General features: G+C 37.5%; 1 protein-coding gene across 1 annotated transcript in view; it reads left to right on the top strand.

Annotated features, from left to right (window-relative positions):
- LOC105482235 (RAB2A, member RAS oncogene family) overlaps positions 1 to 22941 on the top strand; it is a 102918-nt gene extending 79977 nt beyond the window's left edge. The window contains exons 7-8 of the mRNA XM_011742261.3: positions 19514 to 19582; positions 21614 to 22941. Coding sequence (XP_011740563.1) covers positions 19514 to 19582; positions 21614 to 21709 — 165 coding nt within the window. The 3' untranslated portion in view covers positions 21710 to 22941. The remainder of the gene's footprint in view (positions 1 to 19513; positions 19583 to 21613) is intronic.
- The last annotated feature ends 474 nt before the right edge of the window (positions 22942 to 23415 follow it).

The raw sequence follows: 23415 nt of genomic DNA, 5'->3' as shown, positions 1-23415 counted from the left end.
TCAGTGTACTCCACCATTTAGTAAGATAAAGAAGAGAAACCACGTGATTATAGCAGTTGATGCAGAAAAACCATTTGACAGAATTCAACACCCATCCATGTTTAAAAACTCTCCAAAAAATAGGAATTGAAGAGGACTTCCTCAACTTGTTAAAGAGCACGTAAACATACACCGAAAAAAAAACCCACAACTAATGTTATACGTAAGGGCAAAAGGTTGAAGGCTTTGTTCCTCAGATTAGGAACAAAGCAGGAATGTCTGTTCTCACCATTAATCAACATATTGATGGAAGTTCTACCCAGTGCAGTAAAGCAAAAAAAAAAAAAAAAAAAAAAAAAGGTATACAACTGAGAAAGGAAGAATTAAAAACTGTTCTATTTGTGGATGATGTAATTGTCTCCGTAGGAAATCTCAAGGGATTTACAACAAAAAAATGAACTAATAAGTGAGTTCAGCAAGGTTGCAGGATACAAGGTAGACATAAAAATCAGTCATATTTCTATATTTTAGCAATGAAAACATGAATGCCAAAACTCAAAATACATCATTTTTAAGCACACAAAAAATGAAATACTTAGGTGTGAATCTAAAAACAGCATGTGCAGGCCATACACTCTGAAAACTGCAGAACTAGTTACAGTGATTAAAGAAGTAGAAGAAGATCTAAATAAATGGAGAGGCATACTATGCCTACTGTTTGGAATATTCAATCTTGTAGAATGTCACTTATTCACAAATTGATATAAATGTTTAACACAATTCATATCAAATTTCCAGTATGATGTTTTATAGATATAGACAATATTATTATAAAATATATATGGAAAGGCAAAAGAACTAATGTAGCTGACACAACTTAGAAAAGGAGAATAAAATGGGATGAATCCATCCATTGATTTCAAGTTTTGCATAGCTAACCATCAGGACTGTGTGATACTAGTAAAGGGATAGACACATAGATCAATGGAACAGAATAAATAACCTGGAAACATGCATGCAAATAGGCACAACTAATTTTTAACAAAGATTCAGAAATAGTTAAATGGAAGAAGATAGCCTTTTCAACAAATGGAACTCTAGCAGTTAGAAATCCATAGGCAAAATAAATGAACTTCATCCTAAGTCTCACACCTTAAAAAAACTAACACAAAATGAATCCTGGAGTTAAATGTAAAATATTGATGTATTTATCTTTTAGGGGAGAAAAAAACCCCAAAAATTTCAGTATCTGAGCATTGGCATACGTGTCACCAGAAGGATGATTCATAAAAGGAAAAAGTGATAAATTCGCCTTCAAAAACTTTTGCCCTGTTAAAGACTCTGTATAAGTAGATGGAAAGACAAATCTTCAGACTGGGAGAAAATACTTACATACCAAGTACCCAACAAAAGACTAGTGGCTAGAAGTAAAAATTCTCATAAGTATTGAGTAATTTTACCCAGTAGTAAAAAACAATGCAATTACAAAATGGGCAAGAGAGATATGAGCAGATATTTCATTGAAAAGGATCTACAAATGGCAGATAAGCACTAGAAAAGATCTTTGAAATCACTAGCCTTTAGGGAAGTGGAAATTAAGACCTCAGTGAGCCAGGCCTGGTAGGTGTAAGCCGGTAATCCCAGCTACTGGGGAGTCTGAGGCAGCAGGAGGATCACTTGCACCCAGGAATTTGAGACTAGACTGGGCAACACAGACCCTGTCTCAAAAAAGAAAGAAAAACACCCAATGAGCTATCACCACATACTGTCAGAATGTCAGAAAGGCTAAAATGAAAAATACTGAGAACACCAAATGCTGAAGAGAATGTGGAGAAACCAGATCACTCTTACGTTGCATGTGGGAATGTAAAATAACATAGCCAGTCTGGAAAAAGGGCAGTTTCTTTAAACACTAAACATGCAGCTACCATACATCCTAGCAGTTGCACACCTGGACACTTATCCCAGAGAAATGAAGACTTAGGTTGACTCAAAAACCTGTACACAAATGTTCACAGTAGTTTTATTCAGAATGGCCAAAAACTGGAAACAGACCAGAGACATTGGGTTAAACGACACTTCAGTGGCTGTGTGGTTACAGTGTGGTCCCTCTATACCATGGAATACTACTCAACAATAAGAAGAGGGAAAGTACAGATACTATACAGCAATCTGGATAAATCTGGAGAGAACCGTGCTTAATGAATCAAGCCATTCTCAAAAGGTTGATCCTGTATTATCCCATCTATGTAACTTTCTTGAAATGATAAAATTTTTTTGTAACAATGTATTAATACTATAGTTTTATATGAAGTCACCACTGGGGGAAACTACATAAATGTTACACGGGATTCTTCTGTATTATTTCTTACACCTGCATGTGAATCTATAATTACCTTAAAAAGTTTAATCAAAAAATAACTGTGTACATCCAACTTAAACTAATTAAATTCAGTCCTTTAACACCATGATGACAATTTTAAAAATGAAAATTCATCAGGAAGAAGCCTCCCAACCATAATAAAATACTAATGTTAGAATATGGAATATGGCTATAGGAGCTTGTTGGTATTTTTATGAATTCTTGAGAAATACAGATTTTCTTTTTCAAATTATTAAATTTTTGCTGATATGACTTTTTCACAAGAGCTCTTTATGTCGCATTTCTGCACAGGGCAAATTTTTATACAAATAGTTCCCTCCATATATGTTTAGCACATGCCTAACAAATAATAATTTTTATTGTGCATAGACTTTATTGTCTGTTTTGGTTTTTTTTCTTTTTGAGATGGAGTGTTGCTCTCACCCAGGCGGGATTGCATTGGCACCATCTCAACTCACTGCAGTCTCCACCTCCCAGGTTCAAGTGCTTCTCCCACCTCAGCCTCCTGAGTAGCTGGGACTACAGGCATGCACCACCACGCCTGGTTAATTTTTTGTACTTTTAGTAGAAACGGGGTTTCACTATGTTGCCCAGGCTGGTCTCAAACTCCTAAGTGATCCACCTGCCTTGGCCTCCCCAAGTGCTGGGGTTACAGGCATGAGCTGCCATGCCCAGCATATTATGCATAGAATTTCTTAATTAACATTTCTCAGAAGTAGCCAAAGATGAAATTGTGCTAATATGAAATAAGAAAGTCCTGGTTAGAAGATAAACAAAACAAGCCGCATTCATTCACAATGTCTGCGTGTCAGATTTTTAAGTAGAAGGCATTTTTTGGACAATACACTTTTATTCTTTAGCTTATTTTTCTACATCATATATATCAAAGCATTTTGGTAGGCTCAAAATGAAGTTGATAGAACTGTTGTTAAGCCTTGTTTTATTTTGTTTTTTTTTGAGATGGGGTCTCGCTTTATTACCCAGGCTGGGGTACAGTGGTTTGAACTGTAGCCTCAACCTCTTGGGCTCAAGTGATCCTCCTGCTTCAGCCTCCCAAGTAGCTGGGATGACAGGTGTGTGCCACCATGCCCAGCTAATTTTTTTGTTTTTTTTGTAGAGGCAAAGTCTTGCCATGTTGCCCAGGCTGGTCTCAGACTTCTGGGTTCAGGATATCCTCCCATCGTAGCCTCCCAAAGTCCTGGGATTACAGGCTCAAGCCACTGTGCCTGGAAAGGCTGCTGTTTCAAATTAACATAATCAGTACTCTCACTTAAAAAGCTAAACCTTTATAGACATCATCTAGTTTTAGAGGTTATCACCATGTAGACAGTTTGAGTCTTATATCCCATCTGTTGAGCAAATGCCAGAAATATTTTTACCTATAAATATTTCAGTATAAGTAATTTTTAAAAATATAATACAATACCATTATCATATATAACTAAGCAGTAATTGCTTAATATCTAATATAAAGTCTTAGTGTCATCCCTTTTATTTCATTCAACAAGTAATGTTGGAAAACAAGTATTTAGTTTATTTGGGATCAAGGAAGATTAACAAAAGGATTTCTTTCTCCTTAGAGAAGTAGGAAAGAGGAGAACTAAACCAGTACTTACTTGGTATCTGCCTTTTGATAGGCATTCACCCTCAGTTCCTATGACAGGAGAGCCAAGACCACTATGCAGCTGACATATTACAATATACTAACTCAGAGATTTAAGCAAGAATTATCCTGCAGAATTAGATCCAAGGAGGTAAATGTTAGGCATGCATGGCCCATTGATTCTTGATCAGGTTGACCCTTGGACTTGGAAAAAACAGCAATTATAGTAATTATGGGGAAGTTTTTCTAAGTGCTATGCCTTACGTTTTTGCTTTTCAAGGACTCAGATTTGCCTAACTGTGCCATCCTTTTGTTCCTTAGGAGAATAAGCAGAGCTGTATGGGAGAGGCAGTTTAGCACAGTGGGTAGAAACTGATATGGGCTCAGACAGGATCTATCCTCAGCTTGCTCTCTGGAGGACTCTCTTCTGTGAGAGCCGATCATGTGATGGGTTAAGAATAAGGCAGGTATTTTAATGACACATTCCCGTTTTCTAGTGACAGTGGTGGTTGGCATTTGGACTTTTCAGGGAAGGTCATCATCCTCTTTTTTATAATCTGTTGAGAATTATTCACATCCCAGCTGATCCTTGGCAACCATGTGTAGAGAAATTTTAATGCACAGGGAACTCTCTTAAAATATTTTTTGGACTATTATTATTTGTTAAGGTTAAATATAAATGGCACATTGATGATGTTTAGAATTGGATCTGTTTCCTTTTGATGTTGTGCTGTAGTCTATTTATACATTTTAACCAAGACCCAGTTACTTTAATACAAGTGGACACCATGAAGTTTAACTGTTACAGTTCCCTATAAGGGACTGGATAATTTACAGCACAAGATAACAACAGCTTTGTTCCAGCACTAGCTGTGTTGTTGCTGGAAATAAGTTTACTATTAATCTATAGATTTCCTATTAATCAGCTTTATGATTTCATCCAAGAAGGATCTGTTGAGGGGGAAAAGAGGCAACCTGGTAAATGAATGCAAAGGATAGCTCCTCATAACACAGAATTATCTGGTCCAAAATGTCAGCAGTATTGAGATTGAGAAATACTGAATTAGAATAATAAAACACAGTTCAACTCAAGGAAATGAAGCACCCACTCAGCATAATATATGAATCCCCTTTATTCACTTAGGAGGGATGATGCTATGATATTAATATTAAAAATGACTCAAAATGCCATGGCTTATGCCTGTAATCCTGGTACTTTGGGAGGCTGAGGCAGGAAGATTGCTTGACACCAGGAGTTCCAGACCAGCCTAGCCAACATAGCAAGACCGTGTCTCTATTTAAAAAGAGAGAAAGAGAGGGAGAGGGAAGAGAAGAAAGAAAAGAAAGGAAAAGAAGAAAGAAAATAGATGATTGATTGATAACAGACAGACAGATAGGGTTTGGATCTGTGTCCCTGCCCAAATCTCATATCGAATTCTAATCCCCATTGTTGGAGGTGGGGCCTGGTGGAGGTGATTAGATCATGGGGGCAGTTTCTTATGAATGGTTTAACACCATACTGCTTGGTGCAGTTCTCATGATAGTGAGTTCTCACGAGATCTGATTGCTTAAAAGCATGTAGTGCCTCCCGCCTCTTTCTCTTTCTCCTGCTCTGGTCATGTGAAGTGCCTTGTTCCCCGTTTGCCTTGTGGCATGATTGTAAGTTTCCTGAGGCCTCCCCAGAAGCTGAGCAGATACCAGCATCATGCTTCCTGTACAGCCTGCAGAACCATGAGACAATTAAACCTCTTTTCTTTATAAATTACCCAGTCTCAGGTATTTCTTTATAGCAGTGTAAGAAAGGACTAATACAGAAAATTGGTACTGAGAAGTGGGGGTTTGCTATAAAGATACCTCAAAATGTGGAAATGACTTTGGAACTGGGTGATGGGACGAGGTTGGAAGAGTGTGGAGGGCTCAGAAGATGAGGAAAAATTTGGAACTTCCTAGAGACTGCTTGAACTGTGAGCAAAATGCTGATAATGATCTGGACAATGAAGTCCAGGCTGAGGAGGTCTCAAATGGAGAAGAGAAAATTACTGGGGACTGGAGCAAAGGTCACTTTTGTTATGCTTTAGCAAAGAACCTGGCTGCATTGTGCTCCTGCCCTAGGGACCTGTGGAACTTGGAACTTGAGAATGATGATTTCAGGTGTCTGGCAGAAAAATTTTCTAAGCGACAAAGCATTCAAGATGCGACCTGGCTGCTTCTAATAGCCTGTCTTATATGTGTGAGCAGAGAAGTGACCTGAAACTAGAACTTAGACTTGAAAGGGAAGCATAGCATAAAGGTGATAAATTTGTAGACTGGCCACGTGGTAGAAAAGAAAAGCCCATTTCAGAGGAGAAACTCATATAGGCTGCAGAAATTTGCATAAGTAAAAAGGAACCAAATGCTAATAGCCATGACAATGGGGGAAGGCATTTATCAGAGACTTCACAGCAGCCCCTACCTCACAGGCCCAGAGGCCTAGGAAGGAGGAATGGCTTTGTAGGTTAGGGCCAGGGTCAGGACCCCACCACCCTGCACAGCCTCAGGACACTACTCCCTGCATCCCAGTCACTTTAGTTCCAGCTGTGGCTCAGAGGGGCCCAGGTACAGTTCAGGTCACTGTTTCAGAGGGTGCTAGCCACAAGCCTTGGTGGCTTCCATGTGGTGGGAAGCCTGTGGGTGCACAGAGTCCAAGAGTTGAGGCTTGGGAACCTCTGCCTAGATTTCAGAGAATGTATGGAAAACCTTGAATGTTCAGGCAGAAGCCTGCTGCAGGGGTGGAGCCCTCACAGAGAACCTCTTCTAGGGCAGTGCAGAGGGAAAATGTAGGCTTGGTGCTCCACATAGAGTCCCCACTGGGGCACCACCTAGTGGAGCCATGAGATGACGACCACGTCCTCCAGACCCCACAATGGTAGATACACCAACAGTTTGCACCCATCGCTTGGAAAAGCCACAGGTACTCAGTGCCAGCCAGTGAGAGCAGCAGTGGGGTCTGAACCCTGCAAAGCCACAGTGGTGGAGCTGCCCAAGGCCTTGGGAACACACCCCTCACACCACTGTGCCCTGGATGTAGGACATGGAGTCAAAAGATCATTTTGGAGCTCTAAGATTTGGTGACTGCCCTTCTGGGTTTGAACTTGTATAGCACCTGTATGTAGCCCCTTTCTTTTGGCCAATTTTTCTTTTTTGGAATGGGAGTATTTACCCAATGCCTGTGTCACCATTGTATCTTGAAAGTAACTAGCTGTTTATTTTACAGGCTCATAGGCAAAAGGGACTAATACATATATATATAATGCTTCGTTTCAAGCTGGGGGTGGTAGCTCACGCTTATAATCCCAGCACTTTGGGAAGCCAAGGCAGGCAGATCACCTGAGGTCCGGAGTTCAAGACCAGCTTGACCAATATGGCGAAACCCCATCTCTACTAAAAATACAAAAATTAGCCAGGCGTGGTTGCTTGTGCCTGTAGTCCCAGCTACTCAGGAGGCTGAGACAGGAGAATTACATGAACCAGGGAGGTGGAAGTTGCAGTGAGCTCAAATCGCACCACTGCACTCCAGCCTGGGCGACAGAGATTCCGTCTTAGAAAACAAACAAACAAACAAAATGCTTCATTTCAGTGACGCCCTGAGCTGGGAAGGAGTAAAGACTCATAGGTGAAAGAAACTAATACATGTATATAAAACGCTTCTTTTCAGTGATGCCCTGAGCAAGGAGAAAGTAAAGACTAAGAAGTACTAATCTTTGGAGCTGCCTCTGACCTGCAAATCCTGCAGTGAATACTCTTTAAATGTTTTAGTATCTGTCCAGATGATACTGGTACCCAGATCCTTTAATTATACCTCTGATATTCCAACTGTTTTGCTCTTACCTGGATTTATGCTGCATATCTTGAACTAGTATCTTAAATGTAAAATGGCACCCAAGGCAACACTTTGAAGTTTATTTCCAAAGAGCATAAAAATAAAATGCCCTAGTCTTCCTAAACTAGGTATTACTTAGAGGGAAGAATTTCTTAAGACAGGATCATAGAGTACTATCATATACTACATTCATAACACTAATATATAACCACATAGATATTTATTGTATACACAAATAATACTTGGGAAATCTGGATTTTAAAAAGTCAGCAAATTTTTCTAACAGTTGCCCAAGCTATACCTGGGCTCTATTGAGCTGCAGCTGGAGCTGGAATGGCTAGGATACACAAGCGGTGTCCTGAGGCAACACAGGGTGGTGGGGCCCTGGCCTGACCTATAAAACTATTCTTCCCTCTTAGGCCTCCAGGCCTGTGATGGGAAGAGCTCCTGTAAAGTCTCTGAAATGCCTAAAATTGGAATCTGTGGGGGATGCATAACACCTCTTAACATACCATGGACTGATGTCTGTGTTATTTTGCTTACTCTCTTATTTCATGGTCACATATATTTTGTGGTGGGTGCATGGAGACTACTTTTTTTTTAAACTAAACTAAGAATGCCTCATAAGATTTTTCTTTTTTTCAGGTCAGTTGTCTTTTTTATTTATTTATTTATTTTTTAAGATTTTTTTTTTTTGTAGAGACAGTGTCTCTCTATATTGCCCAGGCTTGTCTCAAACTCTTTGGTTCAAGCAATTCTCCCACCTCAGCCTCCCAAAGTGCTGGGATTATGGCATGAGCCACCATGCCCAACCTACCTAAGTCAGTTGTCTTTTTGACCAGAGCGTCACAAAATATTAATGTACATACAGATCACCTAAGAATTCTGTTAAAATGCAGATTCTGCTTCAGTAGATCTGTGCTGTGGCCTGGGAACTTGCATTTGTAACCAGCCCTCAACTAATGTAGATCCTGCTGATCCAGGGGTCACACTCTGAGGAGATACAGAAGCTGTAGAGGAATCCAGTCTGTTCTGTCACAGGAGGATCAGGCGGAGTGCTGTCTCCTCCCATTTTCTCAGAGATGTTATTGCTTCAAGCCATCTCATTATCTTCACCCTTTCCTTCTCTATTGATTCTTGGCTCCCAGCATGTAATTAAGTTTCAGCCATCTTATAAAATACTTTCACTCCATTTCTCCTGAATGTTTTTCCTTCTGGCTTCTATTAAGAGCTGTCTCCATTTCCTTGTTCTTTTTCACACTTCTCTTCATAGTCTGACTTCTTCCACCATGGCCAGAGTCATCCTGGTCTTCCTAAAAGCCACACGTAACAAATACTTTTCTGGGTTTGTTTGGTTTTTATTTTTACTTTTAGAAAAAGTTTATTATAAAAAAGTAATTGCATGAAAGAAAACTTGCAAAATAGATAATAAGTAAAAGAATAATAAAAACATATTCATAATATGTAAAGGCTAGAAGAAAATGTAACAGCAATGACTGTATAGGCACTCAAAAAGCAAGAATTATAGCTTTTTTTTTCTTCTGCTTTTCTGTTTTTAGCTTAAACAGTCCTTTGGGAATATTTGATACTTTTGACTACTCTTCAGTAAATTTTCTTAGCTCCATGACACCATTTTCTCTCTCTCGCTTCCTCCCCCTTCCCCTCTCTCTCTCTCCCTCTGTCCCTCTGTCCCTCTGTCCCTCTACCCCTACCCCCACCCCCACCTCACTGGCCTTCCCCAGATATTCTTTACCAGTTCTTTTTTCCACTTTGAGATATCACCTAAGTCTGTTACTTCAGGTACCCTTTTAGGCTGTATGTTCAGCTCCACCCTGACAGCTGCTGCCTAGACAGTTGTGCTGAGTGATCTTCACACCTTTCCAATTTAACACATCCAACTGAACTGACAGCCCTTCGCTATTCTAGTCTGCAAATCTTCTGTATTCTATAGTGTTCTTTCTCTTACCCCTTCACATTGATTTATTCAGTTAATACGTATCACTTTTCACCTGTTATTGTTTCTTCCTATTAAATTGTCCTCTGTCATAATTGTATCCTAATTGGACTTCCTGTCTTCATTTTTCAGTCCTTTTACACTGTGACCTCTGGGATCTTCTTGTTAAAAATGAAGATTGAATGTCTCTCTCCAATTTTATTAACCATGCAGTGGTTCCCCACAGCTTCAGCATCAAACTCCTTAGCTTGGCATACAGGATGCTTTGATTGCCAACCCTTCACACCATATGCTCTCCATGGTAAACTAAGAGTCGATCAGCTTTCCAGTGTTCTCTCTCCTTCTCCACAAAAAAAGTATTCTGTGCACTTGAAATGCCCTTCCTTCCGACTTGATCCTCCAAGGATATGGTCAAGTCTGATCCCTTCTCTGGAGTGTGTTCCATGACACCAGCGTGTCTTCCTTCCACCACCAGCCACCACACACGGCATCTGAACTGATAGACTTTTTCTTCTACTCATTCCTGTGTCATCCTGGGCATGAATTCACCTTGGCATGATATCATTGCACTTGTTTGTCATGTCAGCCCACCATAAGGATTGAGTTCTTTAAAGACACAGACTCTTGTCATTTCTGCAACCCCCACATGTTAGATAACAAAAGTTTGGATGAGTAAGTATATATTTGCTTCAACGATGTTCTTCTTCCTTTAGTCTTTCATTCTGATTATGCTTTGGTCCCATTTGTTACATGTAGGTGGAATTCTGTCCTAAACCTTATCTTTGCCCAAGCATTTTAAAACATGAGATTTTAGAAACTCCAGATGAGGCTGGGCATGGTAGCTCACACCTATACTCTCAGCACTTAGGGAGGCCAAGGTGGGCAGATCACTTGAGGCCGGGAGTTTGAGACCAGCCTGGCCCGCATGGCAAAACCCCGTCTCTACAAAAAAATAAAAAATTAGCCAGGCATGGTGGGACACGCCTGCTGTCCTCCCAGCTATGAGGTAGGAGGATCACTTGAGCCCAGGAGGGAAAGGCTTCAGTGAACTGAGATCATGCCCCTGCACTCCAGCTGGCGCAACAAAGGGAGACCCTGTGTCTCCAAAAAAAAAAAAATCCAGATGAGCAAATTGGCCTCTAATCAGGTGCTTCTTCCTTCAGTAGCTGCCTGGAATCTTTGTGGGTTGAAAAGGCCTTTTCAGATGGAGAGATGTTAATGTCATAATGGCAGGCCAGGTAAACCCCCACCCTTCCCAGAAGCCTTATGCTTATGCTGCTGAAGTACTAGATGCCATCAAGACAATAGCTGAAAATACAACCAGCTAACCCTAAGACAGGTTGCACTAACCCACCAAGCCACCTAAATTGACAGGATAGATGAATTTTAATGTCCAGAGAGAATACGTGACTTACTAAGACATTAGTAACTAGGAAGACTACCAATTTCAAGGCCCCTTGCTAATACTTGCATTCTGTCTCAGTACTTGAAAGTCTGTAGACCTCATTTGCATTGAGGGACCATCTTGTCTTGGGCTTTGTTGTAAGTGGTGGAATGAGTATTTTTATATAGCTGTAATGAGGTTGTAAACTGAAGGCTTTGTTGCACCCTTAAACCGATTCTGAGCGTTAAGCTCATGAATGCGTACCACAGGACTTCACTGGAAATCTGACCTGGCCTTCCTCAGCAGTTTTCCAGTATCCCTTGAGGATAGCTTAGTTTAATAAATATTTACCACTCTCCTCCACATTTTGGTAGACTTGGCTGACTGGCATCAGCTTCTTCACCTCTAATTTGGCCATCATCCCCGGAACTTCGTAGATGATCCAAACTCTGACTTTGAAAGTTGCATCCATTTTCTGTACTTCTAAACCAGGGTGGCTAAACATTACCCAAGAAAATTATGCTAATAAATGCATGTCATACACTTACACACTCACATATTTCTGTAGCTTATATCCCCATATAGGTGCACAATTATATAGATTGCCATCTACCAAGACTTTCCCATGTGTACAACGTATTAGAATTCCATATGTCTAAAAGACATTTTTAATTCCTTCCTTGAAAACTGATTTCCTTCCTTTTTAATTTATCTCAATTCATGGTATACCCTTTTATCTCATCACTTAAACCAAAAGCGGAGTCATCCATAAACATATCACCATTTTACCCTGTCACTTACCAAGTCCTGTTAATTTCTTCACAACGGATATTAGGTTTGAGCTGTGCCATTCATTCTCGTTGCCACCATCTGAATTGGTCAGGCCCTCATTTCTTTCTTGGATTATTGCTCTGGAGTCCTCAGTCTCCCTGTGGCCAGCGTCGCCCCCTTGTGATTCATTCTCCAAACTCCTCTCATTTTGCCTGCTTGCTACCTTTTCAGGGTTCCTCTGCCTATAGGGCCACATCTCAAACTTTGTCTCACATTCCTGGCTATCCCCAGCTTCCAACAGAATTGAACTTAAAATCTTCTCCTCTGTCCAGAATGCCCTTCTTCCCCTCAATTTTCCTAAGGAATGAGTTGGAGTTTACCTTTCAGGACTTCCCTTGAAGGACTTTCCTCTCTCAGAAGTGGTCACGCCACCTTACTCATCTAAGCAACTGAAGGTTTTTCTTCTACGTTCCCGTATTGGATTCATATCTATCCTATATACCACATCCTTGAGATTTAAGGTATTCATACTTACCTGAGTGTCCTCAGTGCCTGGTACAAATCAAGCACTCAGTAAATGCTTATTAAATGGAAGAACTAAATTGCTAAGGAATCAAACATTTTTACGTTACCTCTGACAGAAAGTAGGAACAGGAAATTCTTTTTTTTAATTGAAAATATTTTAATATTTACTTTTGAATATAGATAAGCATTCTAAGAATAACTTGGAGTGAAATTTTTCTTCATGAGCTAAGTTTAAGTCCATCACTTGAATTACAGAATGTTAATCGTTAGTTTAGTATACTCAGTACTGAAGAGTAAAATGCTGCAATAATTATGATTTTTAAAACTATTAAGTTTACATAGAAAACCAATTACTCATCTGCATTGCTCAGCTTTTGCTATATTATGCTGCAGCAACAAACCCTAAAATAAACAACTATTTTTTTTTTTGAGTTCCGGGATACATGTGCTGAACATACAGGTTTGTTACATAGGTATACATGTGCCATGATGGTTTGCTGCACCTATCAACCTGTCATCTAGATTTTAAGCCCCGCATGCATTAGGTATTTGTCCTAATGCTCTCTCTCCTCTTTTCTTCAACCTCCCGACAGGTCCCGGTGTGTGATGTTCCCCTCCCTGTGTCCATGTGTTCTCATTGTGCAACTCCCACTTGTGAGTGAGAACATGTGGTATTTGGTTTTCTAGGAACAGCAAATTCTTAAATGCCATATTCCCCAAACCTTTCTAATCAAATAGTTCTAGTTGCTTCCCCTCTTTATTTCCGTGCTAAAATTAAGATGTGTTTAGGCTCCCTACTTTCCTTTAGTTAACATTGATACTAGTGATATTAATTTTTGTAAAGGGTAGGAAAGAGACAAAAGATGTAAATAATACAAATTTTATATACTTCCAAAAATAATCCTAGAAATCCAATATAATTTCTAGCTAAAAGAGTTTTAAAGGATGTAGGAAGTGTGTGCTTTTTATGTTCAATTTTAACTGCAACATAAAACAAATGAAAATTCCTTTGACTTGTATTAAAAATAACTGATTATAATAAAGGAAAGATATATGTAGTGAGAAGAATATTAGATTCTAATCCTGCTTCTGTTATAATTTTGTGTGGTCTTGGGCAAGTCGTTTCTCCTTTTGCCGCTCAGTCATGTCTACAAAATGAGAAAATTATAGATTGTAGATTTAGCAATGGCCCTTTTCCTTCTAGTGAAACACAAAGAAACTGTATGAGAGAAGTAACAGCACAACAGCTCTACTTTGGAACTAGTGATGCTATAGAAAGAGGTGGGGAAGAGGCAGAGGTTCTCCCTCCACAGGGCTGTCCCTATTCCCATCTCATTCCAAAAGGTGGCCCCTGCAGAATTGCCTTGAAATACGATTTAAAAGCCACTATTGGATGATGTGTGAGTTTTTCTTCACTGACCCTAAATCAGATAGAATCACAGAATTTGAAGAAGTCACAGAATTTGAAGAAGTTTCTTATTTAAACTCCCTAATATGAAATTCTAGTCTGCTGTCCTTTTCACCGGATTCTCCTATTTTTGCCCAATATCTAAGTCTTATTAAATTTATTTTGGGGGGCTCAGTGTGTACATTATATGTTGCCAATTCACTTTTTTAAGGTTTAGCTCTATTTAATCAAGATATTTGAATTGACTGTAGAGCATTGATCACTATTTCTCTCCTTAAATCTGTAGTGTCTGCAGGGCACATACACATTTAGCACCCGTACTCCCTTCTCCTGTTGTTCCCCATGTGTCTTTGCATCCAAACGTTCATGCCAACAGCTGACACACCTATTGAGTGCTTACTACATGTCAAGCATGGTTTTCAATGCTTTACATTAACCCTTCTAACAATCCTATGAAGTAGGCTACATTTATCTTTCCTTTATTAGGACCACTTACCTTTAATACAAGTCAAAGGAATTTTCATTTGTTTTGTTTATGTTGCAGTTGTAATTGAACATAAAAAAAAGCACATACTTCCCACATTATCATCCTCATTTTACAGAGAGGCTAAGCACTGGTTCCAGAGCAACACAGCTGGTAAGAAGTGGCACTGGGGTTTGGTCCTGGAGAGCCTGGTTCTAGAGCTCTCAGTAATTCTGCTCATTTTAAAGGTCTAACTTCATCCCACAACTATAGATTTTCTTGAAAGCAAAAGAAAGTTAACATTAATTTTCTTATTTGTTTACATACTTAGAATTTCTTTTAAGAAATAATGAAAACCTTTATAAATCAGTATAGTGACTGTCCCATAGTAAGTACTTAGTATATATTATTATTAACTTAGGCAAATGGATACCTGTAATGTTCATAGCATTGACTTTTAGCAGTTGAGAAGAAAATTAAACCACATTTTAGTTACCTCATATTTCTCAGTTCTAAGAACTAAAAGTCACTTGTTTACAAGATACCCTGCTATGTAGCATCTGTTCAAGATAATTAAACTGTCCAAAATACTGGTCTTAACCTAATTTTTATCTTGCCACCAGGTGGCAGCATGTTACGTAAGGAAGTAATTTAAATATTCTGTTGAAGCCCATTTATTTTCAATATTTTGCCTTAAAAACTGTCCAACCATAATAAAAATAAAATGGTATCTTATGTTCTCCTTTGCCTCCATTCTCTCCAGTCTATTTTAAAGGTCCTGTTAGCACAATATCCGTGAGACCTGCCTTAATCCTGCCCTGCATTCTCCTATCAGTGCAGAAAGTTTTTTTCTTCCATCTTTATGGAGATTTGAGCCGTTGGGCTTAGAATTCTGCCAACTAAATGGTTTTATTCCTACCTAAATGGTTCCTGTTGTTCAGCAACAATAGTTCTCCTCATCTTTGTATCTTCCATGGTACCTACAGAAGTTCTGAATATGTAGCAACAATTTTTTTCTTAATAGAGACAGGGGTCTTAACTACATTGTCCAGGCTGGTCTCAAACTCCCAACCTCAAGCAGTCTTCTTGCCTAGGCCTTCCAGAGTGCTGGGATTACAGGTGTGAGCCTGGCCAGTGACAACAGTTTAATAGGTGCCCTTGGCTAAATGTCAGTGATATGCAAGATACACATTAACATGTGTATTTACTGAATGTTTATTTGAATTACAACACATTTATAGCCCTTTGTGGTTACGTTTGTTTCAACTGTGCTATTGAAGTCCCTGAAATTTTGCCGTAAGTTTAGGTATTACCAGTATCATTCAGATTAAATGCTGCCAAACACTGAAAGATTAGTGTTTGAGGTGGAAAGCAAGAGAATGAATGGCTAATGAAGAAAAGGAAGGTAAAGGACTGAACGTGCCAGTTAAAGCCTGGGGAAAATGAAGGGCTAGTGATAAAATGAGAGAGGCAGGCTTCTGATACTGCAACAGAGCACCTGCCACGTGGGGAAGCAGGAGGAGCACCAAATTCAGTTGGCTGCAGAGAAATCTGTTTATACTTCATAATCGTGGATGTGCCTAGACATTGTTTGTTTCATGGTGCAAACAATGAAATCATTGAAACAAATGAAGTCATTTGACATCAGTTCGTCAACAAATATTTTTTCCTATTCTAAAACCTACTAGTTTTGCCTCCTGCTTGTCCCTTAATGAAGTCTTAAAAGAACTTGCCCCCAAAGAGATGCACATAAGCAAAAAGAAACCAGCAATTTCATGTAAGCCTACCTTACCCTGTAGGTATTTCCTTGCTAAGGGTAATTGAGTTTAACAAAGGCAGTTTAAGTACCTATGCTATTTTAGGTATTGTGCCAGAGATTCAAAACTACAATATGTTTAATATCTATAGATAAGGTATTTTTAAGGGAATAGCTTAACCATTCAAATTAAACTAATTCTGTGAAGAACATTAGTACTGCCTTGAGGTATTTACCAAGCAATACTTAAAATGTATTTTTGTACTTTATATATATATATGGAATGCAGTGATCTGAAGATGGATTAGAAACATCCATACCTTAAAAAGTTTTTATTTGGGATTGATATTTAATGAATACAGTGAAATGATCAATTTTTTAAAATCCCAGCCAATGTATTGTATACATATATATTTCTCATCTTTTTGGAAATGTTTTGCATCTTAAGTGGAGGAGATTTTGTCTGTGATACCCAAGGCTCTTACCTTAGAACTTTTATTTGACCTCATAAGCCTTGATAGTATTTGGTTAATGTTCATTATATTTAGGAACTCAGCAGTTTCAAAGTCCATAGCCACGTATTTTATTTTTTGTATGTTTGTGCAAAGCCTAGTGTTATTACAAATAGCCACATACTTTTAAAACAGGTATATTAATGTCTACATTTGTCAGGCTGGGTTTCAAACGCCAAGGACTCATTAAAATTAGTCATTAATCACTTAGTAATATATATTAAATATTAATGTTTGTCATGAGGTATGTAAAACCCATTTGTATTGTATCCTCTATAATATGCTTAGGAGGTAGAAAATATTTGATTTTACTGTCTGTAATGTGTAATCAGAGATTGAACGACCAAGTAATGTAGCATTATCCAAAGATTATTTGTTATTATTTGTTGTATTTCAGTTATAATGAAGTTAATTGCATGCCTTTCAGATAAAAAATACTGTATGTACATCCTCAGTTCATCTGGTACAACTATGCTTAAAAGTGCTTAATAAAGTATTCATTACTATTTAGGTAATAAAATTAGTAGTGACTTATGAAATTTTATATAGCATCACTTTCTTAAGCCCGTTTTTAAAGTGATTTATTACCAGATGGGCAAAAATGCAATTTTTATGTAAATTGACACATTTAATAATAACTTTTGTAGTATAAAAGTGCTTGTTTGTATGAAGTATAACTCACTTATGGGGCCTTGTAGTTCTATGTAATGTTGTAGTGAAATGTGCACATGTGGATGCTCCTGGAAGCACCTCCAGCCCTGTGAATTTATGTATCTGTTGACTTCAGTATTTAGTTAGCTTGATTTCTAAAGCCATCACAGTAATTGACGTGTTATTGGAAATAAAGTTAAGTTTTTCCTTATTTATAGGGATAACCTCAATTTTGAAGAATGTGAATCAATTCATACTTGGCTGAAAGCCAGTTCTCTCTTCAGTTTAGCTCCAGCACATACATGAAAAGCGCACTTGCATCCTAAGTGCCTTGTGAATCTGTAGTGATTAATTCTTCTCATTATTTTGCTGCAAATTCTCATGACCCTCTGTGATGATTCGATCAGCCACTTAGAGTTTATGCATATTCATATCTCTGTGCTCCTGCCGCAGACGTTCAAATCTCCTTCACTGACTGGTGTGTGCTTGGTGCAGTAATTGAGCTGCAGTAGATTGATTACTCTGGGGAGCTGTAAGGCCTTTAAAGGTGAAAACATATCAGTCCTGTTAATTAGGAAACAAAAGCTCTGATGGCAAGTTCAGCAGTCAAATGTTTCCAGTGTAGAAAAGATGAAAGGTATGATTTGTTCCTCTCCATGAATCCTGTTTACTTTTTAAACTTTGAATTAGGTCTGTATCAGTGGTAATGGAGTATAGCTTTCTTTTGTGAATTTTTATAGAATGCTAATTGAAGAGGACTTTACTATATTGATTGGTACTGTTATCTGTGATCTGTCAAATCTGATAGTTTAGAGCCTATTCAGAGTTTGTATATGCCTTCTATAGCATTGGTAATATTTATATAGAATTTCTAAGTATTTTACATAGAGAATGCTTGTGTATGAATTTTGGTATTTATAGGCTTAATTTGATCTACAGTATTCCAACACTAGTTTTTTATTTTGACAATTTAATGGCAAAGAAGTTGAGCTGCCTTTTATCTCTTTATCAGAAGCATCCTTTGATTTTGCTCTCTTAAACTATATACTAAATAATATATTATCATGGCAAAAAAGGCCCTGTGTGGAACTGTATTCTCCAAAAGTAAGCTAGTTTTTACATGGAGGATTATGCAGTTTACATATGTGTTTTTCTCTGTGTGCTATTCTCATATTCCAATATTCTTTTTTCCTCTCATGGTCATGATGTTTTATGTTGAGATATAATTCACATACCATAAAATTGATCCTTTTAAAATATACAATTCATAAGCTGGGTGTGGCAGCACACACCTGTGTCCCAGCTACTCAGGAGGCTGAAGCAGGAGGATCTCTTTAACTGGGAGGTGGAGGTTACAGTGAGCCGAGATCACGTCACTGCACTCCATCCTAGGTGACAGAGTGAGACTCTGTCTCAAAAATAAATAAATAAATAAATAAATAAATAAACAATTCCATGGTTTTTAGTCTAGTCACAAAGTTATGCAACTATCACCACTATCTAATACCAGAACATTTTAGTTACCCCAAAAAGAAACCTCATACTCATTAGCATTCTCTCCCCATTTTCCCTTCCATCTAGCTTCTGGCAACCAGTAATCTACTTTCTGTCTCCATGGATTTGCCTATTCTAGACATTTCATATAAATGGAGTTGTAGTATTGTTGCCTTTTGTGTCTGCCTTCTTTCATTTAGCACAGTTTTTCAAGGTTCATCCACATTGTAGCATGAATGAGTAGTTCATTCCTTTTTATGGCCAAATAATATTCTAATTGAATATCCCAATTTTTTTTATTGACTAATGAACATTTCTGTTGTTTGCACTTGTTGGTTATTGTGAATAATGCTGTTTGTAATTCTAATTAGCATGTGCATACATCCTTTGTTCTTAATCTTAGGGGGAAGGCTTTCAGCCTTCATTTTTGAATATGATGTTAGGTATAGTTTTTCTTAGATGCCATTCTTTAGATCAGGTTGAGGAGTTCCCTTCTATTTCTAGTTGAGTTTATCATGAAATGTTGGATTTTGTCAAATGCTTTCTCTGTATCTATTGATGATCATGTGGGCTTGTTCTTTATTAATATAATGTATTACATTGATTGTTCTTTATTAATATGTTATATTAATATGATCTTTATTCTTTATGAATATGTATTACATCAACTGACTTTCATATGTTGAACATTATGATATTCTATAGAGCATATATAATGTTATTTTATTGCTTTGGTTTTATATAATATGAACCAATTTCTCTATATTTCAGGCATTTATTAATACAGCAAAAGAAATTTATGAAAAAATTCAAGAAGGAGTCTTTGACATTAATAATGAGGTATATACATATAAATATTGTTGGTCAATATTAATTTAGAATTCACTTCATTGTTTTATAATTTTTTTAATCCTAAAATCAATCATGATAATCAGTTAACACCATTGGTTTACAGTCATCCAACTGAAAAATTGGTATACGTGGTATAATAGTTAAATATGTTCTAGTAGAACAACACTTTATCTATGGAAATGGATTAAAGTAAGTGACCCTATCCATTCATTGCAAGCAATGCAAAATAATATAAATCCCCCAAAGAGAAAAGAAAATCCACTTTTATCCACATGACCATATGGTGTCATCTGCTTTGGGAATAATGATCTGGTATATAAATGCATGTACTATGTACTAATGCAAGATGCTTTCTCTGTTATCTGGTATGAAAGAGGGAAATACCAAATTTGGAAATTACTCCCAATATAGCATAGCATGTTTTCAGGAGACTAAATATATATATCTGTGTGTGTGTGTGTGTGTGTGTGTGTGTGTGTGTGTATGTATATAATTGGCATTTGGCATAGGGTTTTTTGTAATGTTATTTTCATACTGTTTTGGTCAACATGATTAGGATAAAATGTAAAGCTTTGAAGCATCTATTTCAGTGTTCACCAAAGATCATCACTTGACCCACATCCCCACTCTGCATTTATCTGTTTTTATTTCAAAATGTTTATGTGGATGTAGCATACTTATTTTCACATAAATATTTTTGCCATTCTGTATTAAGATTTCTGGCTTCTGAAAGAAAAGCCCTGGTTTCTCCCCAGTTGCACTTAGAAAAGCATTGTGTTAGAAAGCCATTATGTATGGCTGTCTCATCCTATACATTAATGAGGCTCTCTGTTACTTCAGTAGTCTCTGCTAAAACAAACAGCAGTTTGCCTAAGGTTTCCAAAAAGTACATGATTTTTTCATTGTTTAATTTGGAGTAATATAGTTTCTCAATCCTATCTTCTGCGCTTATATGATAGTACTTCTCGAGTTAGTTTAAAGGTGACACCATTCAGAGACTAATGCCATATAAATTGAACAGTAATTGGGCCTCTATCTGAAAGAGTACATTCATTGTTTCTGTCTGGTTTCATATAGTAGCTGACTGCTTTACCGTGCCTTATGCAGCTTTGATTGTAATGTGCTGTCAGGAGCCAACAGGCCGTGCTATTTATTTGGCCTAATGCCAAGGCTGACTCCTTGACTCCTCAAGAAGTTGCTACCAGCCCAGAGGGGGCAAAACCAATGAGCCATAGGGCATGCTTTTTATTAAAGAGGAGTCAAAAGAGCGAAAAGAAACCACATCAGCTGCTGTCAATACTGAGCTAGTGCCAGAAACCCCAAGGCTACTACTGTTGCAGAACAACTGCCAAGCACTATAAATCTGAGATTTACTGTGACGTAAAGTTTCCTTAAGAGCTTAATTTCTGAAGCTACTGTATTACTTTTCTCAAAGTGTTGTATTTTTAGGTAAAATCCACTTGAGGGAGTGAGGGTTAAGACATAAGTGTGAGTTTGATGAATGAAAGAACTACTCTGTGTGTGGGTTCTTGGCAAGCTGCCATGTCTTTGGGGATCATAGAAATTATTGATGACACAGAACACTCATATGCCCTTAGCCTGTACAGCTGATTCAACATGGAACAGAAACACTGTCTAGTGAAAAGATTTTACCTTGTATTAAAGCAGCATGGACTTTGGATATTTTTATGCTTTAAAGATTACTTGCAATAATTATTTTAAACAATTTCTGCATTACGAGAATTTCCTGAAAAGCAGCATTATCCAATATCTGTTTACCCCGAACCTGGTATGATAAAGAATTACTTTCAGGAACATTTCCACAGTGTTTTTAAAAGGAAGGAACAGCCCTTAAGAGAGATTGTTTTAATTCTTGCTAAAATCTACTTACTGTATTTTTCTCAGTTGTTTGATAAAATTGTATTATAAAGAATTAAATGAGTTTTTTAAGAATCTAGTTAAACTGTATAGTCTGGTTGTGTCTGGTCATATTTATTGTTCTGTTCTCTTTTATTTCAGGCAAATGGCATTAAAATTGGCCCTCAGCATGCTGCTACTAATGCAACACATGCAGGCAATCAGGGAGGACAGCAGGCTGGGGGCGGCTGCTGTTGAGTCTGTTTTTACTGTCTAGCTGCCCAACGGGGCCTACTCACTTATTCTTTCACCCCCCTCCTCCTGCTCAGCTGAGACATGAAACTATTTGAAATGGCTTTATGTCACAGAAGACTTTAATCCTTCAAATTCTTGTATAACTTTGAATAAATGGTTAATGTTCACTTAAAAGACAGATTTTGGAGATTGTATTCATATCTATTTGCATTTGATTTCTAGGTCAATTGATGTGATTATTTTTGTTAAATGTTGTCTTGTGCCCTTAACTACGAACTGAATTGTATTAAACACTACAAAGTCATCTTGAGTATTTTAAATCGGTTTGTGTAGTTAGGTTTCCCAACACCTGTGGTTACCTAATGTTTAATATTATAGAACTGTCCTCAAAAACTTTGTCAATTTTCAAGGCTATAAGGAACAGAAGGACTCTTTTAATTCTGTATTTATCATTTACTTTCTGTATATATAGTTTAATAACCTGCTTGGGTGTAATTTGCCAAGCTTGAATTCTTTAATGCATTTGCATAAATTCTATACTGTTTAGAGCTTAAAGCTACAGAAGCATTGTTAGGAATTGCTTGGACACTGAATTTTAAACTTTTTGACATTGTTAACAAGCATGTTCATCTTTTCTTGTCACTAGTCCAAGAGAAATATGCTTAATGTATATTACTAAAGGCTTTGTATATGTTAACCTGTTTTAATGCCAAAAGTTTGCTTTGTCCACAATTTCCTTAAGACCTCTTCAGAAAAGGATTTGTTTGCCTTAACGAATATTGTTGGAGAAAAACACAGTATAATGAGTGAAAAGGGCAGAAGCAAGAAATTCCTACATCTTAGCGACTCCAAGAAGAATGAGTATCCACATTTAGATGGCACATTATGAGGACTTTAATCTTTCCTTAAACACAATAATGTTTTCTTTTTTCTTTTATTCACATGATTTCTAAGTATATTTTTCATGCAGGACAGTTTTTCAACCTTGATGTACAGTGACTGTGTAAAATTTTTCTTTCGGTGGCAACCTCTATAATCTTTAAATATGGTAAGCATCTTGTCTGTTTTGAAGGGGATATGACAATAAATCTATCAGATGGAAAAATACTGTTACAAAGTAGAAAAGCTTTAGTAATTTACTCAGTGTGGTGGTTTTATCCTTTTTTTCTTTTTCTCCCTTGGTCTATAATGAAATTGTTATAGCAGTGCAAAATAAAATCCTATGTATAAAAGTGTTCTTTTTTTTTTTATTATGACCACCTCTTTTTTAATGTATTTTTAGTCCCCTTACAGCTTTTACATGTGTTGAAGCATGTTTTTTAAAAGGGTCAGAATGTTTTAACACTCAACCCTTTTTAAAAATTTTGCTAAAATATGACAAATCTCACTATATTGAAATTCTTTTTGTTGATGGCATAAGCAATGTAAGCAAGTGTTTTCTACTCTTGAACCAGCACAAAAGCACTTATGCCTGAAAAAAAGCATAAAGAAGTTCTAATTCTGAAACTACTTTCATTTCACTCACGGCCTTCAACTTTCTACAGGTCTTCCCTGAAGATTCAGCAATACTCTGTTAAAAGTTTGACAGTACTTCTGTGGGAAATCACCAAATGCTATCATAGTTTTGTTTTAACTATCTCCTTGAGGGCAGAGGGAAAGGTGAGAGAAGATCTATTTTGGTGGGTATTTGTAGTACAGCCTTTTTCTTT

This window comes from Macaca nemestrina, chromosome 8 (genome assembly GCF_043159975.1).
Source record: "Macaca nemestrina isolate mMacNem1 chromosome 8, mMacNem.hap1, whole genome shotgun sequence".
NCBI lineage: Eukaryota > Metazoa > Chordata > Mammalia > Primates > Cercopithecidae > Macaca > Macaca nemestrina.
Note: the sequence above shows the minus strand (reverse complement) of the source record. Positions and strands in the feature narration are given on the sequence as shown.